We start from the raw sequence: 23,781 nt of genomic DNA, 5'->3' as shown, positions 1-23,781 counted from the left end.
TAATGTCAGAATAAATCAGAATTCTAGCTTGTTTGGAAGAAGTAAACCAAAAACCTTGGTTGGGGTATAACATGAAATTGTGAATTTCTAGTTTGTGTTATCCACTCACATGAAAGGAGTGATATCGCACAAGCAGAAGATATAGGCAAATCAGCATGCTTGCCATTGAATGTAAACCAGAAGAGTCAGCAATTCTGGCTCATTGTGTCCAGACACTTTACATAGTATTACTCACTATGTAATTCATTATAATTTTGAAGCCGGAACTCTTCTGCTTGTCCGCCCACCCACCAGTCCACTCATAATATCATGAGAAATACAGTAAGATCTCATTCCTAGGAGAGTGGAAAATACAAATATGAAAATACAAACATTTGTAATATCATTATCTTTTACAAAAGTCAAAATTATTTGCCACTTCTTTTCTTTATTAGCATGACAGTGATGTCTACATCCTGACTAAAGTATCAGATATTTTGCACTCAATATTCAGCAGTTACAAAGCAAAGGTGTTACCATGGTTTGAACAGCTGCTACCACAAATTGTCAATTTAATTGTAAGTATCCTTTATTCCTTTAGACTAATCTGAAGTGGGACAAAAATACCCCATGTTAATATCACCACTGGGAAGATGAGTATAGGATGCTTCCATGTAAAAGATCTATTGAGCACAGGAACCATATAAAATTACAATAGCTAGTTGGCTCTGATTTATGTAACTCTATTTCAACTTGATATTCTTGTAGAATGCTCCCCAATGTTTCCTTCTTTCAGAGGTTTTGAATGTTGACTCCCAGAAGACTCAGCCAGCATGTCCAACAGACATGCTGTAGCAGTTGAAGTCTTGAACATCTGGAGGACTATAGAGTTCAAGAAACACTTTTCTAGTAGGCTTCAGAGGAATATTTTTGCATAGAGAAATATACAATTTCAGAAGGGTTATAACTGGACAACAATTGCAAGTGCACAGCATAGTGTGGAGTAAAGAAGTTTTATTTTTTCTTTGTAAATATGTTTCAGCATGTCCATTGTGATATGGTTTTTCAGATCTTTTGAAAAGCAAATAGATTGTCACATTGCCTCACAATGGGGTGATGGGCCTACAAACCTCAGCTTCCTCTTTGCTGTTTCTGTGCCTCACACAAATGGATTTTGTGCCTGCGCAGAGACACCATTTGGAAAATTCTAGAGCTGAGTAGCTTGGCAGGAATACTTTGCCCACTCCCACCTATCACACATGTCCAAGCCTCGCAAACAATTGCTCCCTCAGTTTCTTTCCATCCTCCTGTGGAACAGCTGATTGTTTCCTACTGAGTAGTGTCTTCCTCCCATTATTTCTCTTTCTCTCATCCTATTTTCTCTATGTTTTTTTTAAAAAAAAAACTTTACCTCAAGTCCTTCCTCACCTCCATCCTGCCCACTTTTCCCCATTTGTTGTTCATTGTTATTTCTACATTTCTGTGGCCCCTACCTCACTCTTTCATTTATGTTCTATTTGCAGTAGGAAAATGTCTCTTTTTGACAGCAACTCAGAGTCCTTGTTCTGTCTAGGGGAGGGGCATGTCATTGAGCGTTGCTCCATTTGCAGGACTTTTACTCTGCAAGCCCTGAAGAACTGAGTTCATTGCCTCAAGATACATTGTTAGGAGAAGTCCCTATAGATGGCAGACTATGCAGCCTCAAATTAATCAATTTTATCTGCCCTCTGTTCTGACCTCAAAATCAAAGACCCAGAAGTTGGCCTTGATACTCGACACTGCTTTGGTACCAACCCTTCCCTCCACTCAAATGGAATTGTCTTCAACACCATCTGTCATGCAGACTGATACCCTGCTCAGCAAGTTTCATCTGCTTTGCAACAGGAGGAGAAAGGGTTTTGAAAAGGTCACATTTGAAGTCTTCCAGGAAATGGGCAGCCTCTAAATCATACACTATGCCAACTACAGCATCAAGTACGCCTGTGTCCACAGTTCTGACAGCTCCTATATCTGCGTTAGCAATGCCTTCCTCTCAAATTCCTTCAGTTTTGATGGCAGTTCCAACTTCAACCCCAGCCCAAGGAATCTTTGCTCGAGTGCCATACACCGGTCAGTACTGTACATCATAGCCATCACCACCCCATCAAGCTCATTGTCCTTTTCTGTGAGAACAATCATATTCTTCTTTCTTGGGGTTTATAGGTATGGCAAGGACTCTTCATTCACTTCAGTCTCCTATATCAATTGGTATAGATTGGAAGACCTGTAGAAGGAGCGCCCTGCCTCCTGTTGCTCTTATTCTTCATTATATAGGGATCAATATCACCAAAAGGATACTACCAGGGTCATCTACCAAAGGAACACCATCACTCCCCCTATAGGTACTGCAGTTGCAGTTATCACCTTGTCGGAATTGGGCTTCTAACCCCTTCGAGGCACCATTCTCCATCGCAGCCTCAGTTTTTATTACCTCCACCATCTCCATTCCTCCACCTAGCAACACTACATCATCAGGTTCCATCACCACCACCTAGAGCCACTGCAATAATCTCCAGGCCTCCACCTTCTCCACCATGTAGGACATTTCTCTCATGGTGCTTACTACAGCTCTACCCCCAATACAAAGTGTACTTTTGTATCCTCCTATTCAGCAACAGCCACAGTTGATACTGATAATACCCATAATCTCAGTGCCTTTGACCTTAGTACCTATCACCTCTGTCTCTTCCGCATTGTTAACCACTCTGGCCCATTCTGGATGACAGTGACATCTTTCTGCAGAAGAGTCTGACAACGATGACACTGAAATCTCAGCTCCAGGTTCTCCTTTTCCTCTCACCAAGTCTCTGCCAGGAGAAGTCGAGGATACTGGAAGCTATTTGGGCTGGAGGATTGTGAGGACACTTGGAATTGACATCAAGACTCCTCTAGCTCCTATGAATGACCCAGTGTTTCAACTAGTTCATTTGCATACTTCAGCATCACACATTACCAACTCAATAGTAGTCAATTGCTTCTCAGGCTTTGACAAGTGGAAAGACACATTTTGTACCAGTGAACAAAGATGGAAGGAGAATCAAGCTCTTCATCATCCTTGATGATGAAGGATGGCAATGTGCAAGCTTGCATATCAACCTACCAAAAGCTTTTGTGGGACATGATGGTATTGTTCATCCTGACTCTTCCTGAAGACCAAAGGAGCACAACAGTGACCTTTTACCAGGAGGTACAATCCATGGCCATGCAACAAATCCACTCAGCTCAATTCACAGTGGATTGTGCATCAGATGTAATGTCTGGGGCAGTAGCTCTATGCCATTGTGCCTTATTCTGCTCTACTGATCAATCTGAGGGTACCCATAGGAGACTAGAGGCTCTCCCCTTTGATAGTAACAGGTTTAGTGATAAAGTGGACAACTCACTGGACCACCTTTACAAGACCTGACTGCTAAATAAATGGCCTTTGTGGAGTTTTTCCAGGCACAAATCACCATTGTCATTGTCTATCCAGTCTTCACAACATTCCTCTACTTTTCTGAAATACTTTTTCAGGCAACAACAATATCAACTGATATCTTTTAAGAAATCTTCCTCTTCATCTACTGTATGTCTCACTTTTGACTCTCCACTCTGAACGACACTTCAGCTATTCTTTTCTTTAGACAGCCCACATCCATCACTGGCACCCAAGCTATACTGCCATTGCTCCACCTGGCAGAATATCATCACAGATTGCAGAGTTGCCAGGAAAGACTCAACTAAATGTTCTTACAAGTATAAATGGAAACTATTTTGCTCTTTCCTTACATCTAGATTGGAGCCCTCTACACTGGTTCAAGCCTCAATTGTCTTGCACTTTCCTCTACAATTCTGTGCCCAGGGTATCTTTGTCCTCCCTGAAAGTATTTGGCAGCCATAATGGCCTATCAATAGTATCCTATCTTTGCCCCATTATTCTCAAATACTGTCATCAAGAAATTCCCTAAGAGATTGCCTCACCTTTGTCTCCACCAGCTCCACCTTAATTGCTGTCTTTGGTGCTTTTGCAGTTGATTCATCACCCCTTCAAGCCCTTGGAATCTGTGGATAACATGTTATTTATTTTGAAGTTTGAGGTTTTGGTAGCCATCACATCAGCTAGGTGAGCATCTGAATTAATGGCCTTACACTCAGCTGAATTATTCCTCATGCTGCACCATGGTAAGGTTGCCCTAAAACCTGACATTTATTTCCTGCTGAAAGTTGTGTCATAATCAGGACATTTTGTTGCCAAAGTATTACTCTTAACCATCCATACCCATAGAGAAATTGATGCATTCATTGGATATGCACTGAGCATTGGCTTTCTGTATTAAATACACTGCCTCGTTTTGCCTTTCTAATAGGCTGTTCATTTGGTATAGTGGACCACGAAAAGAACAATAGGTGTCTTTCCAGAGGTTTGCAAAGTAGATTGTCCAAATAATCTGATTGTCTTATGAAATGGCTAAAAGACCAGTTCTTCTGTGTTTGTGAGTACACTCCTCTAGAGTGACGGCATCACTGTCTGTTTTCCTTCGTGGCATTCCCTTACCAGACATGCAAAGCCACTATGTGGTCACAGCTTTCTACCTTTATTCAGCACTGTAGACTTGACTGTAGAAACAAGACAGATGCAGGCTTTGGACCGATAGTTCTCTCTTCCATTTTCCAGTGACCTGGCATCAACTTCTGATAAACTTTAAAGTCACTCATTTGTGTGAGGCATAGAAACCATGAAGAAGAAAAACAGGTGGCTTACCTGTAATTATAGTTCTTTGAGTGGTCATCTGTGTTCTCACACAAAGCTGCCCTACCTCCTCTCTTTCGGGTCCCTGTGCTTTCACAGCGGACTTTAGAACTGAGGGGCCAATAGCTTAGTGGGCTTGGATATTCACAGTAAGTGGGAGAGGTGGGGTTTTCTTGCCAAGCTACTTGGCTGTAGACCTTTCTGAATAGAGTTTCTGCACAGGTGCAAAACCCATTTCTATGATGGTATAGATGACCACTCGAAGACCCAGTTACAGAGAAGCAACCTGTTCTTCAGAATATATATAAATATACATATGTGCACGCACACACACGTATATGCACACCGCAGTGCATTATTGTTGTGTGTCTACAAGTCACTTTTGACTTATGGCAACCCTAAGGCAAATCTATCATAGGAATTTCTTGGCAAGTTTCTTCAGAGGGGTTTGCCATTATCATTGAGGCCAAGAGAGTGTGATTTGTCCAAGGTCACCCAGAAGGTTTTTATTCTTGAGTGGGGAATTAATCCATGATCCCCAAAGTTCTCCTGTTCTCAAACCACTATAGCACACTAGTTCAACTGCAATGCTGCACAAATATTAAAAGTAAATTTTAGGCTAGATATAATGATAAAGAATTCTAAAGAATAGTAGGTGACAGGAAATGAGACAGCTTATTCTAATTTAGTAATGAAGAGGAACTGAAGGGGATACATTCAAATAAATAAAAAACAATACATATTTATTTATTATTTTCAGTGTCCCCATAGGCCATGGCCAGACAGGCAATGGGGTTTATGCATTTTTGATGATGTCATAGAGCACTGCAGCCCATCCTCATTCAAATATGCAGAATACTTTTTGAGACCAATGCTACAGTCTATATGTGATAACAGCCCAGAAGTCAGGCAAGCGGCTGCATATGGTATTGGAGTTATGGCACAATTTGGAGGTGACAACTATCGGCCTTTCTGTACAGGTATGTGTGCTCAAGCTGTTTCTAAATGAGATCCAGCTATAGCTTTAATTGTGATACTTTTGAAAGGTATGAGTTTTGCCTGCTGTTAGCGTGAAAAGCAAATAGATCATTCTAATAATGAGAATGCCTGAATTCATACAGACAGCTGGGGTCAGGGGTAGTGAATATTAGGGTGAAAAAAAATGTAAATTGGACTTCAGAAGTTCAAATTATCATTTTCTACTGTATTTGTTAGTGTTTGTCAGGCAGTGAAGCTTTTTTTCCTGTACCCATATAGGTCCTTAATCTGCATGGATTTCCCCTTTTCTCTAGCTGTAGAGTAATAATTCTCTGGATGCTCTGGGAAATCCTGGACATCAGACCTGGTTAGCATTTAACATGAATGGCATCCACATTCCTAAATGTATACCTGCAGTGTGCAAAAATTTCATAACACAACAAAGGTTTTTAAGGAAGAATAGTGAGAATAAACATTTCCTGAGGATAAAACTTGAAATCTATTGCTTTGTCTTAATCGTACTGCTAACCTAAGAACAGCCTGGAGGTTAACCTATTACTTCAGTGTGGTGAAGAAAGTGCTAGTCACAAAGTCATTATAGATGTATTTCAAGGAGAAAAAAAATCTGTATGCTGTTTATCTTTAAGATATTTTATCCATTTTATATTAACATTTTTGTATTTGTGAGTTTTCTAAGTAAAGACATACCACATGTACAGAAATTTATGTAGGTTAACCCTTGCTGTATTGCATTTTTGTCCTTCAGATTAACATTGCCTAAATTACAGTATTCTCTTTTACAATATACATTCAGTTTTACACACATAACTCACTGTCTGAATAAATATTAGCCCAAACAGCACCACCTGCATACAAGAGCGGAGGTTTCAGCAGGCTTTCAAGAATCCCAAAACTTACAGAAATACAAATGATTTTTAAGGGAAAAGTTCTAAAAGTGGGACCCAAAATAGCCCAATGAGTACCGATGACGCTTGGTGAATGTAACTTGCTAACTGCTGGCTTTGAGAAATATTCTGGAAGAGGACTTGATGGGGTGGAAAGAAGCACCTCATACTGTAACATATTGTTGCAAGTTCTACTGGTCCTGCTTTATAGTTCATTTGTTTATTTATCTGTTAGATTTCAAATGGTAGCAAGAGATCTGAAGATTCCAATACCCAGGCTGACTCATATGGCAGAATATTGTCTGTCAGCCTAATTCCACTCATATGGGGTTTATAGACTATTATCCAGCACTTTTTGAAGAAAATTATTGAAACATTGTATCTTAATGTCTCTCCTCACCCCATTGAATTCTTAGAAGCGTTTCCATTGCTGGTGAGAGTTATTCAATCAACTGATTCCAAAACCAAAGAGAATATCAATGCCACAGAAAACTGCATTTCAGCAGTTGGAAAGATCATGAAGTTCAAGCCTGACTGTATAAATGTTGAAGAAGTACTACCACACTGGTTATCATGGCTTCCAGTGCATGAAGACAAAGAAGAAGCTGCTCATACTTTCAATTATTTGTGTGACTTAATAGAAAGGTAAGAAGAAAATGCATCTTGCGGTATAATGTATTCGTTAGACTTGCTTCCTGCTCCTTTTTTTTAGATGTTTGTGCTGCAATATTTGGACTACTGTTTATTCTGATAACCTAACTTTTAGGACTGTGTTTACAGTATTCCGCTAGCACAAAGAAATGTAAATATACAGTCATGTGTGATTGTGACTTCAATACGTATTTACATTAGAATTCATGAGTTGTTCAAGCTATTTCTCCCAATCTATTGCTAGGAGAATTGTGAGTCTCCAGAAGTCTTCAAACCCATCTTTTCATTAGCCCCTGCTAGCCAGAAAATGATAGGGATAGTAATCCATGAACATCCGGATTCCCTCCAACTGCCCTAATAGTTCCTTCCATACTACTGCCCTAATTAGTTTATGCTCCAGATATTTTCCTAGAGTGGTTCTGTTTCCATATCTGTCCCCTATCCATTGTGAAATAAGTTGAAGAATACTGCTTTAAAGTGTCCAGATATCTACATCCTAAATATATTTCCAAAACATATCCCCCCTAAAGAAGATGAATGTGAGTTGTTAGTTGCAGGACGTTTCATTTCATCTCATTTAGGATAGGTGGAAAATTTAGAGTAACAAATCTTAATATACTATAACACATTGAAAGTTAACATTCATGTCAGAAGGATAAACCCATAGCACTTCCACCATATCTGTTATCTTCAATGTCTGATGCTGTTGTCAAACCTCATAGAAAATAATGGGGTGTGCACTCGCGGTGGCGCACAGGACACATGGTGCGGGTATGCTTCCAATTACTTCTGCCGGGGCCTGCCTTCCATGTGAGCTCAAAGCCATGGAAGACAAGCCCGCCTATGGGGAGGGCTGACTGTATTCTATTATTTATTATAGATTTGTAATGCAAAATTGTGCAATCTTCTATCCAGTTTTGGGTAAAGCAGTTCATCAATATCCTATTCTGTTATGAACTTGCATAAGAATACCCTATACATTTGACCAGAAAATCTTCATTAAAATTAACATGTTTTGTAACCTTGCATCTCTTCAGTGTTAAGACAGCTGACATTCTTTTCTTTTCTTTTTCTTGGTTTTTTTTTTTTCTTTTTCTTTTTTTGATTACCATTTCAACAGTAATAATCCCATTGTCCTGGGCCCCAACAATTCTAACCTGCCCAAAATATTCAGTATAATTGCGGATGGTGAAATTAATGAAGCAATCAAGCACGAAGATCCATGCACCAAGCGACTGGCTAATGTAGTTCGGCAAGTACAGGTAAATGCAAATTCAGATTTTAATACAGAAAATATTTTGTTGCTTCACAGAATATAAAACCATTTCCTCTTAAAAGAGGAGTGTTGTTACATGGAAGAAGACATGAGCAAATAGGACCCCTGATGGCACAGTGGTTAAATGGCAGTACTGCAACCACTCACTCAAAAACCAAAAGGTTGTGAATTCAATTCCTGACAGGGGCTCAGGGTCGACTCAACCTTGCATCCTTCCCAGGTCACTAAAATGCATACCCAGCTTGTTGGGGCAGTTAGTTTACAGTTCTAAACCGCTTAGATCCTGCTCAGTGCGGTATGAAGGTTATAAATGAAGCTGCTATTGCTATTCCTAGGTTTGTTATGACAGAAATTTGGGGTGAACAACATTATATAACTTCATTAAAGATTTAGTTAATAGCAGGGTAAAGACTCTGTGTGTGTGTGTAGGCATGATATGGTGGCAGAATTTCAAGCATTTGAATTGTGTTGCATGAGAAGAGGGTAGGCAAGAAATCTAAGAAGTTGAGCTTCAACAAATTCCAGAAGATGATAAAGTTCCCCACTATAGGACACTAGGTTTTTCCTGGTTTTCATTTGTTAAAACCTGAATTACTGTATTTTCTGGTGTATAAGACTACTTTTTAACCCAGGAAAATCTTCTCAAAACTCAGGGGTCGTCTTATACACCGGGTGTCATCTTATAGGGCAGGTGCTGAAACTTCCAAGCTGGACTGGAGAATCTGCAGTCACCACATGTGACGGGCAGAACAAGGTGCAGGCGTCTGGGACGCCCAGGGTATAAAAAAAAGAGCTGTGTTTGTGCTACCGCTCTGATAGTCTTGGAGACAGGGAGAGCTGGGCAGGCAGGGAGAGCTGACCAATCCAAGCAGGCTTTGTATACAACAAGTTTTCCTGCTAAGTATCTGCATGTCATAAGCATTTGAATTAAAATTACCATATTGAAATCAAATCTGATGTTTTTTTAAAAAATTATTTGGTGTGCTTTGGAAGAGGAGTAGTCTTATACAGCAAGTATATCCCATATTCTATATTTTAACTGGAAATGTTGGGAGTCGTCTTATATGCCCAGTCGTCTTATACACCGGAAAATACGATATTTCTTCCAATCTTTGTATACAGCAACCACCATAAACAAAGGCAGTAAATCTTTTAGGAGAATGTCAAGAATGATGTTTATTTTAGATATAAGTCTCTGTGCTCAGACATTTATTTTAAACTTTTTATTTCTCTGTCTCCACTATCATACCTTTAAAAGATAGTCAAGTTTCATATAAAATAATTTCTTCTTCATGGTCTCTGTGAATATACACAAATGGCTTATTCTGCACCTGTGCAAAGAACTTCGGAACCTTCTGTAATCGCTAAGCAAAACACTTTTGCAGTAGCTCCACCCACCCATATATATATATACCCCTAGCGTTCCCGCTCTTTCTCCAGTTCCTTTCGTCCTCTGTTCTAGAAGCTTGAAGGAACTACACTGGGAATCACATTGTCCTTTTTGATAATCTTGATTTGACTCAAACTGTTCCACAGATTGCCTTACTCTTGTTGGACTGGATTCTTCCATGGCTACATGCTCTGTTTCTTTCAAAAGGTGCTGGCAATGCGGAGGTAAAATCCCAGGCCAGAACATGCATTCAAAGGGCTCTGTTTAGGAGAAGGCCATAACATGTCCGCTTGCTCCCACTGCAAAGCCTTCACCTTGCAAGCTCACAAAAATCATAAGACTCACTTCTGAGCAGCTCTCTATTGGCAAGAGTTACAGCTGGAGACTGCCATTTTGGTAACCTCTAAATCTTCAAAGAAAAACCCTTCCTCCAAAGGTGGCCACTCTGAGGCCTCTGCAGCCAAAACTGGAGTATCTAAATCAGCCTGGGATCATGATGATAAGAGGAAACATTTTACCAAGCACAAACACACTGAGTCTGAAGGGTCTTCACACAGGCACCACTCCTCAAAGAAGAATCGGGACTCTTCCCGTACCGAGACTGGTGAGCATGAAAAGAAAAACGCTCTTTGGACTCATCCCATGAGCACAAATGCTCTCAAAAATCAACCTCCTTGGTGACTGCTGAGGGATCACAACAGAAGGCATCTCTTGTTTCTGAGACTTCTCCACCGAGATCTCCGGCCCCATCCCTCCACATTGTTGAAGTAGATGTCAGATCTGCTTTGGAGGATTAGTTGCCCTCCTCTCTGCCACCTTCCCATCTGACTCCTTGTTCCCCAGAGATGGCAGATGCCTCATCATTTCGGGTTCGAGATTGTCAGCCTCTCCAGAACCCCAAGAACACTTCCAAGACATTGACACCGACCAGTAGTACCAAGAGGAAACTGTCAGGGCTGATAGTCAGCACTGAGATGAAGGTGCATCTCTGAATTATACCTATCTAATCTTTGACAACAAGACAGGGCTATACAGTGCGCCCGCGTTATACGCGGCTTTGAGCATGCAGGGCACAAGGGGCGGAGCGTCCCATTCAGATGATCAAGTGAATGGGGCTCAAGCATATGTGGAATTTGCCTTCCATGGGGGGACCTAGCAGACCAACTCAGCAGAGCAATCTACTTGTCCCACGAGTGGATGCTCCATCCTGACAGTTCAAGCTCTATTCAGTCGATAGGACTCCCCTCACATCCATCTCTTTGCAATGCACACCAGCCAACAATGTCCGTGCTTCTGCTCCAGGATTTGAACCTGGAGCTCTCAAGGAGATGTCTTCCTTTTCAAATGGAACAGAATGATGTTCTACACCTTCCCTTTGATCACCAAAGTTACCACCAAGATGAGGACTGATGCTATCCTCATTACTCCATGGTGGCCAAGACAACCTTGGTTCATACCATGGCTTCATCTGTCTCAAAGGAACTACCTCTGCCTGTCATCCCGGCCCAACCTCCTCACCATCAGGTTCGGCAACCGGCCATTGAGACACTCTGTCTCGTGGCTTGGAGGGTTTGTCTGTGACTGCTCTTACAGAACCTGTCCACAGGTTCATCTTTGTAGCTCACAAGCCTTCCACCCAGAAGTCCTACAACCTGAAGTGACAGAAGTTCAAGACCTTCTTGATCGAGAAAGGACTTTCTCCACGTCAGGTTAGAGTACCCCATATGTTGGAATTCCCCATGACGTTAGCAGACTCTGGACTCAGTCTCTTCAATTAAGTGCTACCTTGCTGCCATTTGTGCTCATTTCCAATTCTGCAGCCATCCTTCCTTTAATTATGTGCTGGACAAGAAAGGATTTAATTATCTCCACCCACCATCCTCTATCCCTAGCCCCACATAGAGTTTAGAGCTGGTTCTTACCTACTTACCTAGGAAGCCATTTGAACCTATGGCCACAACTGATTTACGATTGCTCTCTTGGAAGACTGCATTTCTCATAGCCATCACCTCGGCTCAACTTGCCAGCAAACTCCATGTACTCCGTATTGACCAGCCTTACCTCTGCTTTCATAGGGACAAAGTAATGCTCCATCCTGACATCACATTTTTACGTAAAGTGGTCTCTTCCTTCCATATGAGCCAGGATGTTGTTTTACCAACTCTGGCACTGAACCCGACTACTGATACCAACAGGTGCTCGCATTCTGTTTGGACAGGATTTGGAATTCGAGACAGTCTCAGACACTTTGTTTTGTTACTCAGGTTCAGAGTTGGAACTCCCTGTGACAGCTCAGTGGTTCTCAAAGTGGGTGATCGCCACTATTCACCTTTGTTATGAACTCTCTGGGGAAACTCCTCCTACTTGGATTCGAGCGTACTCCACCAGGGTGATACCTACTTCCTCTGCCTTTCTCAGTGCAGACAGCTTTGGAGGATGTCTGCAAAGCTGCTCTCTGGTCTCAGCCACTGACTTTCATCTCGCACTATAGACTGGACACCAGAGCCAGACGGGCTGCAGCTTTTGGGAGGGCAGTGTTGCTTTCTGGCTTACATTGAGGTTTGTTATACTGTTTTTTGCCATCTGTCAGTTATATCACATGATTCAAATGACAGTATTTCTTTCCATGTTTGTATTATTGGTTAATAAACACTCTTATAGATATTCACCTGGTCACAACACTCCCTCCTCCTTTGACCAAAGCTTTTTAGTCTAACCCATTTGTGTGCATTCACAGAGACCACATAAAAGGACAGGTTGCTTATCTGTAATTGTAGTTCTTTGAGTGATCATCTGTGAATTCACACAAATCCTGCCCATCCTCCCCTCAGGGTTGTGTCCTGCTCATGCTCCCTTTTTATGCTGCTGTGTGGCTTCCTTATGGAACTGGAGATAGAGCGGGAATGCTAGGAGTATATATAAGGTGGGGTGGAGCTACCACCAAAAGGTTTTCCCTAGTAATTTCAGAAGGTTACGAAGCTTATTTGTGCAGGCACAGAATAACCCATTTGTGTGAATTCACAGATGACCACTTAAAGAACTACAGTTACAGGTAAGTAGCCTGTCCTTCTAATCTTTACATAGGGAGATATTAACATAGCTGTTTAACATTCCTGTTATTTCTTTTTTATTCCCTAGACTTCTGGAGGCTTGTGGACAGAATGCATATCTCAGCTCAATGCAGACCAGCAGGGAGCCATACAGGAGCTCCTGAACTCTGCGTAAAGGGCCTTAATTATCATCCACAAGAAAACTCCAAATAAACATTTACCCTTCGGTTTAGGTTTCTTTGTTTTGTTTTTGAGAGAGAAAACTGTAGTGCATGTAGGCCATTCTGCAACCTACAGGCAGTGGCGGAAGGAAGAAACGGTTTCATTGGTGTTGCAATGAGTTTCTACCCATCAGCACTGAAGGAGCTCCCTGTAAGCACTGCTGTAGCACTGAAGAGTATTTTTCTAATGGTATGAGCCAACCACATGATGGTGAAAGGGAAACAAGTTGAATTTTCATTAAGCATAAACTAATTAAGACAGTTTTAAAACCAGGTATTCAGTAGAAACCCATTATAACAGATTACAGGCATTTTTACCCTCTAGTGTTAACATGTATTGGAGTGTATTTTTGTAGGGTAGAGAACACCCTTCTGCCCACCAAACCAGTAGATTAAGAGACTATAAAGTGATGGCAACATCAAGCATGAAGACTTCATCGATATCACATTCAGTTTTCTGAAACCGGATTGTGTAGTGACTTGATGAAGAAAGCCATTGAGCTCGCAGCCCTTGAATGTGAAGTGTCTTTGGCATGTCTGACAGTATCTCATTCACTCCTCAATAAATGACATTAAAATTCAGTCAAAGCTTGTGTAAAAGTCCAGTGCTGTGTGGTCTCTTGTTTGTTTTTAGTGAAAATAGTCTGTGTTTCCAAATTCTGTGTTTCAGACTTTAAATGCTTGGCCTGCAATCATTCATTTTTCCAGTTTTTAAAAATAAGCACACATTCAGTACTTCATCTCTAATTGGTTTAAGAGCATATTTTATAGCAGGATTGTGACCTCAGCAGCCTTGACTAATGCTTCAGTTGATGCTTTATAATTATGAGAGCTTTGGTGTGAGTACTTCATTTTGTATTATCCAAAAGAAGGGGAGAGCTTTTTCTGACAATAATACGGCAATTCTATGCACCCTTACTTGGAAGTTGGTGCTATTAAAGGAGAGCTTTCCTTGACAGTAAATGGATAACATGGCAACCCTATGCACCTTTACTAGAAGCTGGTGCCTTAAAGGGTAATGGGACTTATGAGAAAGCATGTATAAGATTTTATTATAAATTACCACTTCACAAACTGACTTTTTTTTTAGAAACATGTAAATACATTGAAATTGAATCCAAGTTGGCAGCAGTAAAGGAACAACAATAGCTCCATATCAAGAAGAGATGTTTGAAATAGAGTCTGACCAATGAAGAGATATCCTACAATACTAAGTTTATTTTAAAGCCTCAAGTATGAACTTGTTCCCAAGAGCCCTTCAGAATAATGTTATCCCTCCTTTTCCCAGACATATAACAGAACCTGTATTGATTCTTAAATGAAGAGCTGCCTCTATCCAGTTTTGTTCCTAGCCTCAGACAAGATAGCATCTGTGTTCTCTCATATCCTTGTTGTCTAATTAATGAGTCTAATGGTTCCTACATTTATCTCCTCAATTGTTTAGTTTTATGGCTGTTATATTTTACTTTTTTGTATTTTAGTATCTTGGAAAGAAATGTCTCCTCTCCCCTTAACAGTCTTTTCACCTCTATTTTTTCTGTTCGAGGCTGGGTCTCACAGATGTAAGCTATAAAATCTAAAAGAGCAGATAATAAACAATAAGAATTATGTGAGAGCTCAGGTAAATTATAAATTCTGAGAAGCAACTATTGTTTTATCAAACCATCATTGCTGTAATAAATGCATTGGATCAGCCCAATGTATTTTGACAGTGATCTTCATTGGGATTCAAGCTATTCTGTACAGACTGGGATACTCTCCATTCATCCATTACATCTTTCAACAGCTGTTGGAAATGAGTTCTTTAAGGTCTCTGTGACTCTCATATAATTGGGTTGTCTGTTCCCGCGCAATAAACCATACACAACCTTCTAGAATAAGCTTTTTGGCGTAATCGCTGTCCACCCTCAGCTCTATCCACCCTTTTGACGTAATCACTGTCCACCCTAGTGGATGGCCCTAGTGGTCTCTTCCAACTCTGCGATTCTATGATTCCACCCTCAGCTCTATCCTTTTCGTCCTCTGCATTCACCTTTTCATCCTCTGCATCAGCAACATCTAAGGAACCTCTCTGGTTAGCATTTCCCCCCTGCCCCCCAGAAAAAAATTCATTATATTGATCTTGGCTACATTTGATGACTATTCTTTCAAGCTTCCTATAGCTTTGGCTTCTTTTACTGGCATATTCTTAGTAACTGACCAGGCTTGTCACATTGACCATGATTTGTCTCTTCCATTGGTAGTGGTGTCTTTGTCCTGTTTAAGGAGCTGTGATGATTGTGGGGCTAAACTTCCAGCCACAATGGTAATTTCTGGTGCTTGTGCCTCAGAAAAGGACATAACATGGGGCCATGCACCCACTGCAAGGCATTTGTGGCCCAAGCCCAGAAAATCTTGGTTGAAGGCTCTTTTATGAACAAGCCATAATACCACCAACAGCAGTGTTTTTCACCCTGCCTAGAGCGACCTCTAGCCATTTCGCTACCAAGCAGCCTCTCAATGCCTTCCAGAACCTCAAAACACAAGCCTTTGACCTCAGTATTGAGCATCAGCTCCATACCAATGATTCCAAGGGCAACTTCAGAATGTGATGTGCTCCTCTATCAAGATGAATTTCAGTGGTAGCGGGAGCTGCCCAATTTAAATCACTGCAGAAGTCCCATTCCATGCCTGGTAACAAAGAGGGTCGGAAATTGGATCTGATGGCAAAGAAATTCTATTCTGCACATTGCCAACTATACCACATGTATGGGAGCATACCAATGAAACCTTTAGGAAGGGGTTTTGCCTCTTTTCAGTAAGTTCCCAGATACAGAGAAATGTTTGGCAAATGCTCTCCAGGCCAAGACCCCATTCCCTGGCAAGGCAGCAAATCAACTCTGCTTGCTATGTCACAGACTGCTCTGCCAAGGCACTTGCTGGTGATGTGGCACTTAGGCATCATGTGTGGCTTTGGTCTGGCCTCTCACTCAAGCCAAGTCTACTATAAAGGGCATGCCATTTGATGAGCCTAGCTTCTTCAATAAGGGAGCAAATGAGAGATGAGTTTATGCAGAAGATGTGGTCGACAGTGCAGAAATCCATCAGGCCTTGCTTTAATTGGCAGAGATCACCCTCGGGAGCAAGGCATTCCTACAGTCCATTTGCCTCCTGTCAATCTCATAATCCATCTCAGTCTTCTGAGAATGGGAGGACCGCAGTGACTATCTGGGCCCAGGGGGAAGAAGAGACTGCTGGTTCTACTGCTACTTGGACTTCTGCCTTCCAAGTGCCTTCTAAGAAGCAGAGCCCTCCCTCCAGTCCATCTAGTGCCGTCCGGCCATGGAAGGAGAGATGCAGGCCCAGCTCCATTGGGCCTGGCCTGAGCTAAGAAGCAGAACCCTCCCTCCAGTCCATCTGGTGCCATCCGTCCTTGGGGGAAGAGATACAGGTCCAGTTGCGTCAGGCCTGGCCTGAACTAACAAGAAGAGCTCTCCCTCCAGTCCATCTGCCTTGGTCCAGGCTTCAGAGGGAGAGAAGAATTGCTGGACCTGATCTCCTTCCCCACCACCATTCCCTTCTCCTTTTGTGTCGTGTCTTTTTAGATTGTAAACCTGAGGGTAGGGAATCATCTAATTAAAAATAATAATAATTGTAAGCCGCTCTGAGAGCCTTTTGGGCTGAAGGGTGGGGTATAAATACTGTAAATAAATCAATAAAATAAATTCTGCATCCTCTGGGAAGATACCATCAAGATACCATCTTTCCTTCAAGATAAAAGGCCAGGACAAGGGCGAAAGGCTTCTTTGACTCTTCTCCTACTCTCTCACTTTCAGCAATAGGCTAGCCTATTATTACCATGTTTAGATGCAATTACCACCAACTCTTGGGTTCTCAAAATTTTCAGAACAGGTATGCCACTGACTTTGTGGAACATCCCTCAACAGATTATCTGTGTCTCTTGAGCGAAGTTGCAACCTTACTTGGAAAGTAAGCCATCAAGCCCATCCCTATAGCATCTATATACTGGAGGTTCTTCTCACTCTATTTCATCATTAACAGAAGGACAGGAGTCTTCATCTGATCTTGGACTTAAGACATGTCAGTGCCTTCATTCCACCCAGGCATTTTTTGAATGATCACTCTTATTTTCTATCTTCTCCCTTTGCAGAGAGGAGAACGGTTTGCTATGCTCCACCTCAAAGGTGCTTATTTCTTCATAGGGATTCAACCATTGCACTGGTGGCGAACCTATGGCACGCGTGCCAGAGGTGGCACTCAGAGCCCTCTCTGTGGGCACATGCTCTGTCACCTCAGCACAGAGTTCACCAGAGTTTGTTACTAGAATGCCAGAGGAATGTGGCACTTTGTGATAAATAAGTGGATTTTGGGTTGCAGTTTGGGTACTCAGTCTGTAAAAGGTTCTCCATCAGACAATTCCTGATGTTTGTGGTGGAAATTCTCCCCTTCAGGTTGTGGTGTTTTGCATGTTCATAAAATGCATGGCTGTTGTCACTGCTAGACAGAGACATAAGGGCATTGTGGTATCTCCCTGTATAGATGACTGGCTCTTTATTGCCAGGTCAAAGGGGAGATTACATCAGTGCATATTCTACACTCTCGATCTTCTTGAATCATTGGGACTGTCAGCTTCAAGAAGTACTATCTGAATCCATCTCAGCAAGTGAAGTTGATTGGTGCCATCCTTGACTCCACTTCTGCTTACTTTCTGGAGGAGAACTTTTTGACCTTGGTGTGCATCTTTCTAAGTTGTCAGCATTCTTGCAGAATGTCTGCCCGATCATTCCAGGTCCTGCCTGGCCTTATGACATCCACCACTGTACACTCCTACCCTGCTAGACTGCCTTTGGTTCTGACCCCTACTGTTGTGGTTCCTCTGTGGCTCAATCTGGTAAATGTCAAAGCAGGTATGCCCTTTCCCCCTCATCAGCCAAGTTTATATCACCACAGATGTGTCTCTGGAAGGCTGGGGCACACACTTGAACAGACTTTCCATCAAAAGCAAGAGGTAAAGAGAAGATGCCAAGTTCTACATCAGCCTGCAAAAAAAGCAATGTCACCAATTCTACTCAGGACTCACTGGAATGGTTCATGTGACAATACCTTCCTCTTCAACTGAAAGTGTCCAAAGGTATATGGCTTTTCCACTAATTATTAGTGTGGTGTTGAACTTGTGGGCTGAGGAGGCAAACACTGTCCTGATAACACTGTGATGGCTGAGACAGCCACGGTTCCCTCTGGAAACCCTTAAGCTGACAGTGTGAATGACATGCCCTTGGGAGTGTTCCCTCACAATCTGGGACATCACTGAGAGTGAGAAAAGACAACAAAGTAAAGCATTCTCAAAAACAGTATCGGCTCGAGACCTCAAATCTACCCTGTAATGTGAAATAAAAGTCATAGACTGAGACCAAGGAGACACACGGTAAATGTCCTAAATCAAAACACCAGGCAGGAAAGCACAGGAGGCCACAACCACCCTAGTGGAATGATCTTGGACCCATGCTGGTTCATAAAAGCCAGTTCATAAAATAAGCATATAGTGAATGCCACCCACTTTGAGAAGTGTTGCAAGGAAACAGGCAGTCCTTTCCTTGACATTCAGTAGCAAACAAATTGTCTGGAAGAAGTGCAGAAGGCTGCAGTTCTGTCTGCGTAGAAGGCTAAAGCCTTCCATATATCAAGGTGGTGACACCGCCTCTCACAGTCTGAAGTGGGGTTTTGGAACAGGGAAGGCAGCACAATGTCCTGGTTCAAATGAAAGGAGAGCACCACCTTGGGTAAGAAAATGATGTCAGGTGTCAGCATAGTCCTTTCTGGATGGAACTGAAGGTACGGGTGATCCAGCTACAGGGCACAAACTATCGTAGAAATCACCAGCTCTCCTAGCAATCACAATGGCAGCCAGAAAGGGAGTTTTCCACAAGAGCAGATGTCGATCACAGGTTGCCATCAGCCTGAAGGGACTGTTCAGCCTCAACTCTGTATTCCAAATAGGTTTACTGCTTTGGATGTCTCCTGCTGACATGATAGGCACCAGATACCACTGAAGTAAAATTTCCTTCCTTCTCTCACACATACTAACATACATATATACATACACAGTCTCTGCAATGTTCATTCTATACTGTTTCAAGCAAAAATGAAGCAATAACATTCTAAACTATAATCTAATTTTTCACTGAAAGTGTAAAGGAATTCCCTGCAGACAATGGTCCACACTTTCACCCAACACATAAGAAGTTATATCCTCAGATCAAGTCACACAAAAGAGTTAGTTCATCTCCAAAAAGATGTGGCAGTGGCACAATTACAACCTAAATTCTAAAAACTGCTACAAACCACTACTTAACACAAAACTCATGTAAAATTGGGAGAAAAGGTATCTGGATTCTCAGGACCACATGGGTGAATAAATGGTGCTAATATCAAAGGAAGGCTAATGTCTTGGCACCACTTGATTCAGCTTTTCCCCCAGGGACTGCTTCCAATGTTATAGAAAATTACAAAACTAGATTTGGTCAGAGACCACAAACTGGTAAGAGACAGAAATGTATTCTGTATATTTGTGGGCAATAATTCTTTTCAATACTTTCTGTTTCTGAAGAAGTTATCTTCTGCACGTGGGCACACAAATCATGAATTACAATAGCTGTGTGGTTAAATGGTTCATGCCATTTAAAGGCCCTTATAGATGAGGACATTGGTGTTCTTAGAAAAGCGTGCAATGAGACACATTTCACAACTCTGTGGGCTATGCTGATGGTATAATGAGGGGCAAAAAGAGGTTACTAACCAACAGCTGACAGAATGAGACCATTAACCTCCCCATCCATCCTTTTCTGCTTCTTTGAAACTTCTGCAATTCAGACAGATGCTTAAGGTATGATTGAGTGGAGGTGTATTACCCTTGGCAAGCCAAATCCTTATCTGCTTATGCTCAAAGCAGTACATGACTGTTCCTTGGTTCAGTGGTAATACTTATTAGGAGCAGCACATATAACTTGATGAACAAAATACATTGAGAAATAGGAGTTTCAGTAATTATCTAGTCCTGAAGGCAGATCTTGGTGTGATTTGCTTTGGATTAGCAAGTAGTCAAGATTCTCCAGTTGTCTAACAGTGTAAGCAACTAAAATATTTCCTATGTTCCTCAATTAGATTGCTGAAAATTAATGATTATGGGGAATCCAGGGACAAGCTTATATGTGAATCATCTTGCGAATTTTGTTATCAGATGTAAATTCCTGGGCTGAACCTCTGTTCAGAGCCATGTATTCCTTACTTCTTCCTTATTCTCCCCTGAGTCATTGGAGATTATCACACCAGGGCCAATTCAGCAATTATCGTGTTAATGAAAACAAAATGCAGCAGTAGCACTATAGGGCTCAATATTTTCACACAGTTGTGCTTTAGCACAAGAATGCGACAAACCCAAATAATAGAGTTATTGCTTTCCACATACATCTGTAAATGAAGCATTAGTAGATTGTTACTGATCATTGAGCATGTGCAAAGCTGCCCATAACAGTTTAAAATTTCCCTGCCCTGGTGTGGGTATATTGGCAATTAAAACTGCACCAGCAATGAAGAAGCCCAGGGCTCCCCTTTCTCCCTGTCCTGGCACAGGTTTACTTGTGTGTGAAGCCATGCCAGCAGGGAAGATGCCCAGGGCTCCCATTTCTCCCTGCCTTGGCATTGGTCCATTTGTGTGTAAAGCTGTGCCAGCAGGGAAAGTTTTAACCTCCTAGTTTCCTTCTCTAATTGTGCAATTGAAGTGCAATTGCTTTTCAGAAACTCTAAATTGCGCTTCAGTCCAGCTATTGGAATCTAATTCACAGTACTTCACAGGGAATGACTTGTTGCTAGAGCATGCTGGGTACTTCACAGAAGCATTCCGAATAGAACACAACGTCATATGAAACGCTTGGGCACAATCGCATGATGACAGTTTTCTCCCCTTTCCTTCCCAGTTTTCCCCTGGTGTGATAATATCCATTGTTTTGTTCCTGCTTACCTTACTGGACTGTGGGGTTCTAGTTCTAAAAGCAAAATAGATCTGCAAAGTTGAAGTCTACCCAGACCTGACCTAATCTATGTAATGTTATTTCTTCTTTGTGGTCTCTGTGAATTACACACCTGCACAGAATAACCCATTTGTGTGAATTCACAGATGACCACTCAAAGAAATTGAGTTACAGATAAACAACCTGCCTTTCTTCTTCGTGGTCTCTGCAATTTTCTGACCAGTAATGTACACTAGTACATTAGTTCTCTCAGACATGAGCTTCAGAAAGCTGTATGCCAGTGAGTGAAACGAGATGAGGAAATCATAGAATCATAGAATTGGAAGAAACCTCAAGGGCCATCCAGTGCAACCCCCTGCCAAGCAGAATACTAATCAAAGCACCCCCAACAGATGGCCATCCAGCCTTTGTTTAAAAACCTCCAAAGAAGGAGACTCCACCACACTCCATGGGAGTGTGTTCCACTGTCAAACAGCTCTGACCTTCAAGAGGTTCCTCCTAAGATTGAGGTGGAATCCCTTTCCATGTAGTTTGAATCCATTGCACCTTGTCATAGTCTCTTGAGCCATGGGGAAAAAAGCCTCTTCCCTCTTCGACATGACATCCCTCAAATATTTAAACATGACTATCATGTTTCCTCTTAGCCTTCTTTTCATCAAGCTAAACATTCCCAGCTCCCTAAGCCACACCTCATAGGGCATGGCTTCCAGTCCTTTCACCTCTGGACATGCTCCAGCTTATCAACATGCTTCTTGAAGTGCCCAGAACTGGATGCAGTATTCCAGGTGAGGCCTGACCAAAGCAGAATACAGTGGTACTATCACTTTCCTTGATCTATGTGCTCCTGTTCATGCCACCAAGAATTGTGTTGCCTTTCTAGACTGCCACATCACACAACTGAGTCATGTTTAACTTGTGGTCTACTAAGACTCGTAGATCCCTTTCAAATGAGCTGTTGTCTATCCAGGTGTCTTCTATTTCACTGTTGTCTACCCAGGTGTCTGTGCATTTCATTTTTTTTTCTGCCTAGGTGCAGGACTTGCCATTTCTCCCTGGTGAAATTCATCTTGTTAGCTTTAGCCCAGCCCTCTGTCACAGTAATTTTAAATTTTGATCCTGTCCCCTGGGGAATTGGCAACCCCTCTGACTTTGGTTATCATCTGCAAATTTAATCAGCATGCTCTCTATACCTTCATCCAAGTCATTGATAAAGATGCTGAACAGCACAGGGCCCAGTACAGATCCGTGTGGCACTCCACTAGTCACCTCTCCCCAAGATGAAGAGAACCCATTGGTGAGCACCCTTTGGGTTCATTCAGTCAGCCAATTACAAATCCGCCTAACAGTAGCACTGTCTAGGCCACAGTTTACCAGCTTCTTTGCAAGAATATTATGGGGAACTTTGTCAAAGGCCTTACTGAAATGATATGCTACATCCACAGCATTCCCTTCATCTATCAAGCCTGTGACTATCAAAAAGAGACCAGATTAGTCCGGCATGACTTGTTTTTTTTAAGTAAGCAAGCAAATTTATTTGTGTAGCATAAGCCATTACAAAAGAAAAGAAAAGAAAAGAAAACAAGTAAAACAAAAAAATGAGATACATTACAAAAAAACTACATTACATCACAAAGCTAAAATCATCCAAAGACATTATTCTTATCAGCTCAAATCAGACTAGATAAACACAAAGATAAGATACAGTACAATACATTGCATTACCTCACAAAGCTAGAATCCAAGCATTCTTATGCTCAAATTTTTTCTAAAATCTAATTGTCATCTTTACAGAATTTCCTCCTTAAAATTGATGCTTTAAAGACAAAGCGCAGGCTTGCCATCCACTGCTTGAGCTTCCGCAGATGGCAAGCCCTGGCTTTCTGAATGGGTGCACATGCATGCAGTGGCATGAGCAGGAGCAAGCACCCACTGAGAAGAACGGGACTTAAAGTTGCGTATTTTTATTATCCACGTGGGGGATCTGGAATGGATCCCCCGCAGGTATGCTACCTGTACTTGGCCATCTTCTCCACGCAGCGACCCTATCATTTCCTTGTTCTTACTTTTGCTATGGACATAACTAACAAAGCCCTTTTTATTGTTTTTAATCTGTGCTTTACCTTGTCTTACCTTCTCCCTGCATATACTGGCTATATGCTTGAATTCCTCTTTTGTGCTTTCCCCATTCTGGTTTCTTTGGGCACCTCCTATTCTTGCTTCTTATTGGGACAGTTTTAGTTTGTGCCATTAGTATCTCACTTTTAAGAAACTCCCATCCATCCTGAACTTCCTTCTGTTTTTCTATTCCTGACCAGGGGATCACCCCCAGTATTTCCCTAAGTTTACTGAAATCAGTTTTCCTAAATTCTAGAATGTGTGTCTGACTATACTTGGCTTCCCCTTCCCACCAGTCCTTGAAGACTGGATGAGGGCAAATGCTGTCCCCATCTTTAAAAGAGGGGGGGGGGGGCAGTAGGGAGGGAGAGGATCCCAACAATTACCACCCAGTTAGTCTGACATCAATACCAGGACAGAT

At 41.8% G+C, this 23,781-nt stretch overlaps 1 protein-coding gene across 1 annotated transcript in view; it reads left to right on the top strand.

Moving 5' to 3' along the window:
* The window catches only part of IPO5 (importin 5), a 46,160-nt gene extending 32,337 nt beyond the window's left edge, over positions 1–13,823 (top strand). Inside the window, exons 22-26 of the mRNA XM_042459146.1 lie at positions 435–557; positions 5,508–5,727; positions 7,047–7,275; positions 8,402–8,543; positions 13,086–13,823. Of these exons, the coding sequence (XP_042315080.1) occupies positions 435–557; positions 5,508–5,727; positions 7,047–7,275; positions 8,402–8,543; positions 13,086–13,172 (801 nt within the window). The 3' untranslated portion in view covers positions 13,173–13,823. The remainder of the gene's footprint in view (positions 1–434; positions 558–5,507; positions 5,728–7,046; positions 7,276–8,401; positions 8,544–13,085) is intronic.
* Positions 13,824–23,781: the final 9,958 nt, after the last annotated feature.

Source organism: Sceloporus undulatus, chromosome 3, assembly GCF_019175285.1.
Source record: "Sceloporus undulatus isolate JIND9_A2432 ecotype Alabama chromosome 3, SceUnd_v1.1, whole genome shotgun sequence".
Lineage (NCBI taxonomy): Eukaryota > Metazoa > Chordata > Lepidosauria > Squamata > Phrynosomatidae > Sceloporus > Sceloporus undulatus.
This window is presented reverse-complemented; position numbering and strand designations above follow the sequence as displayed.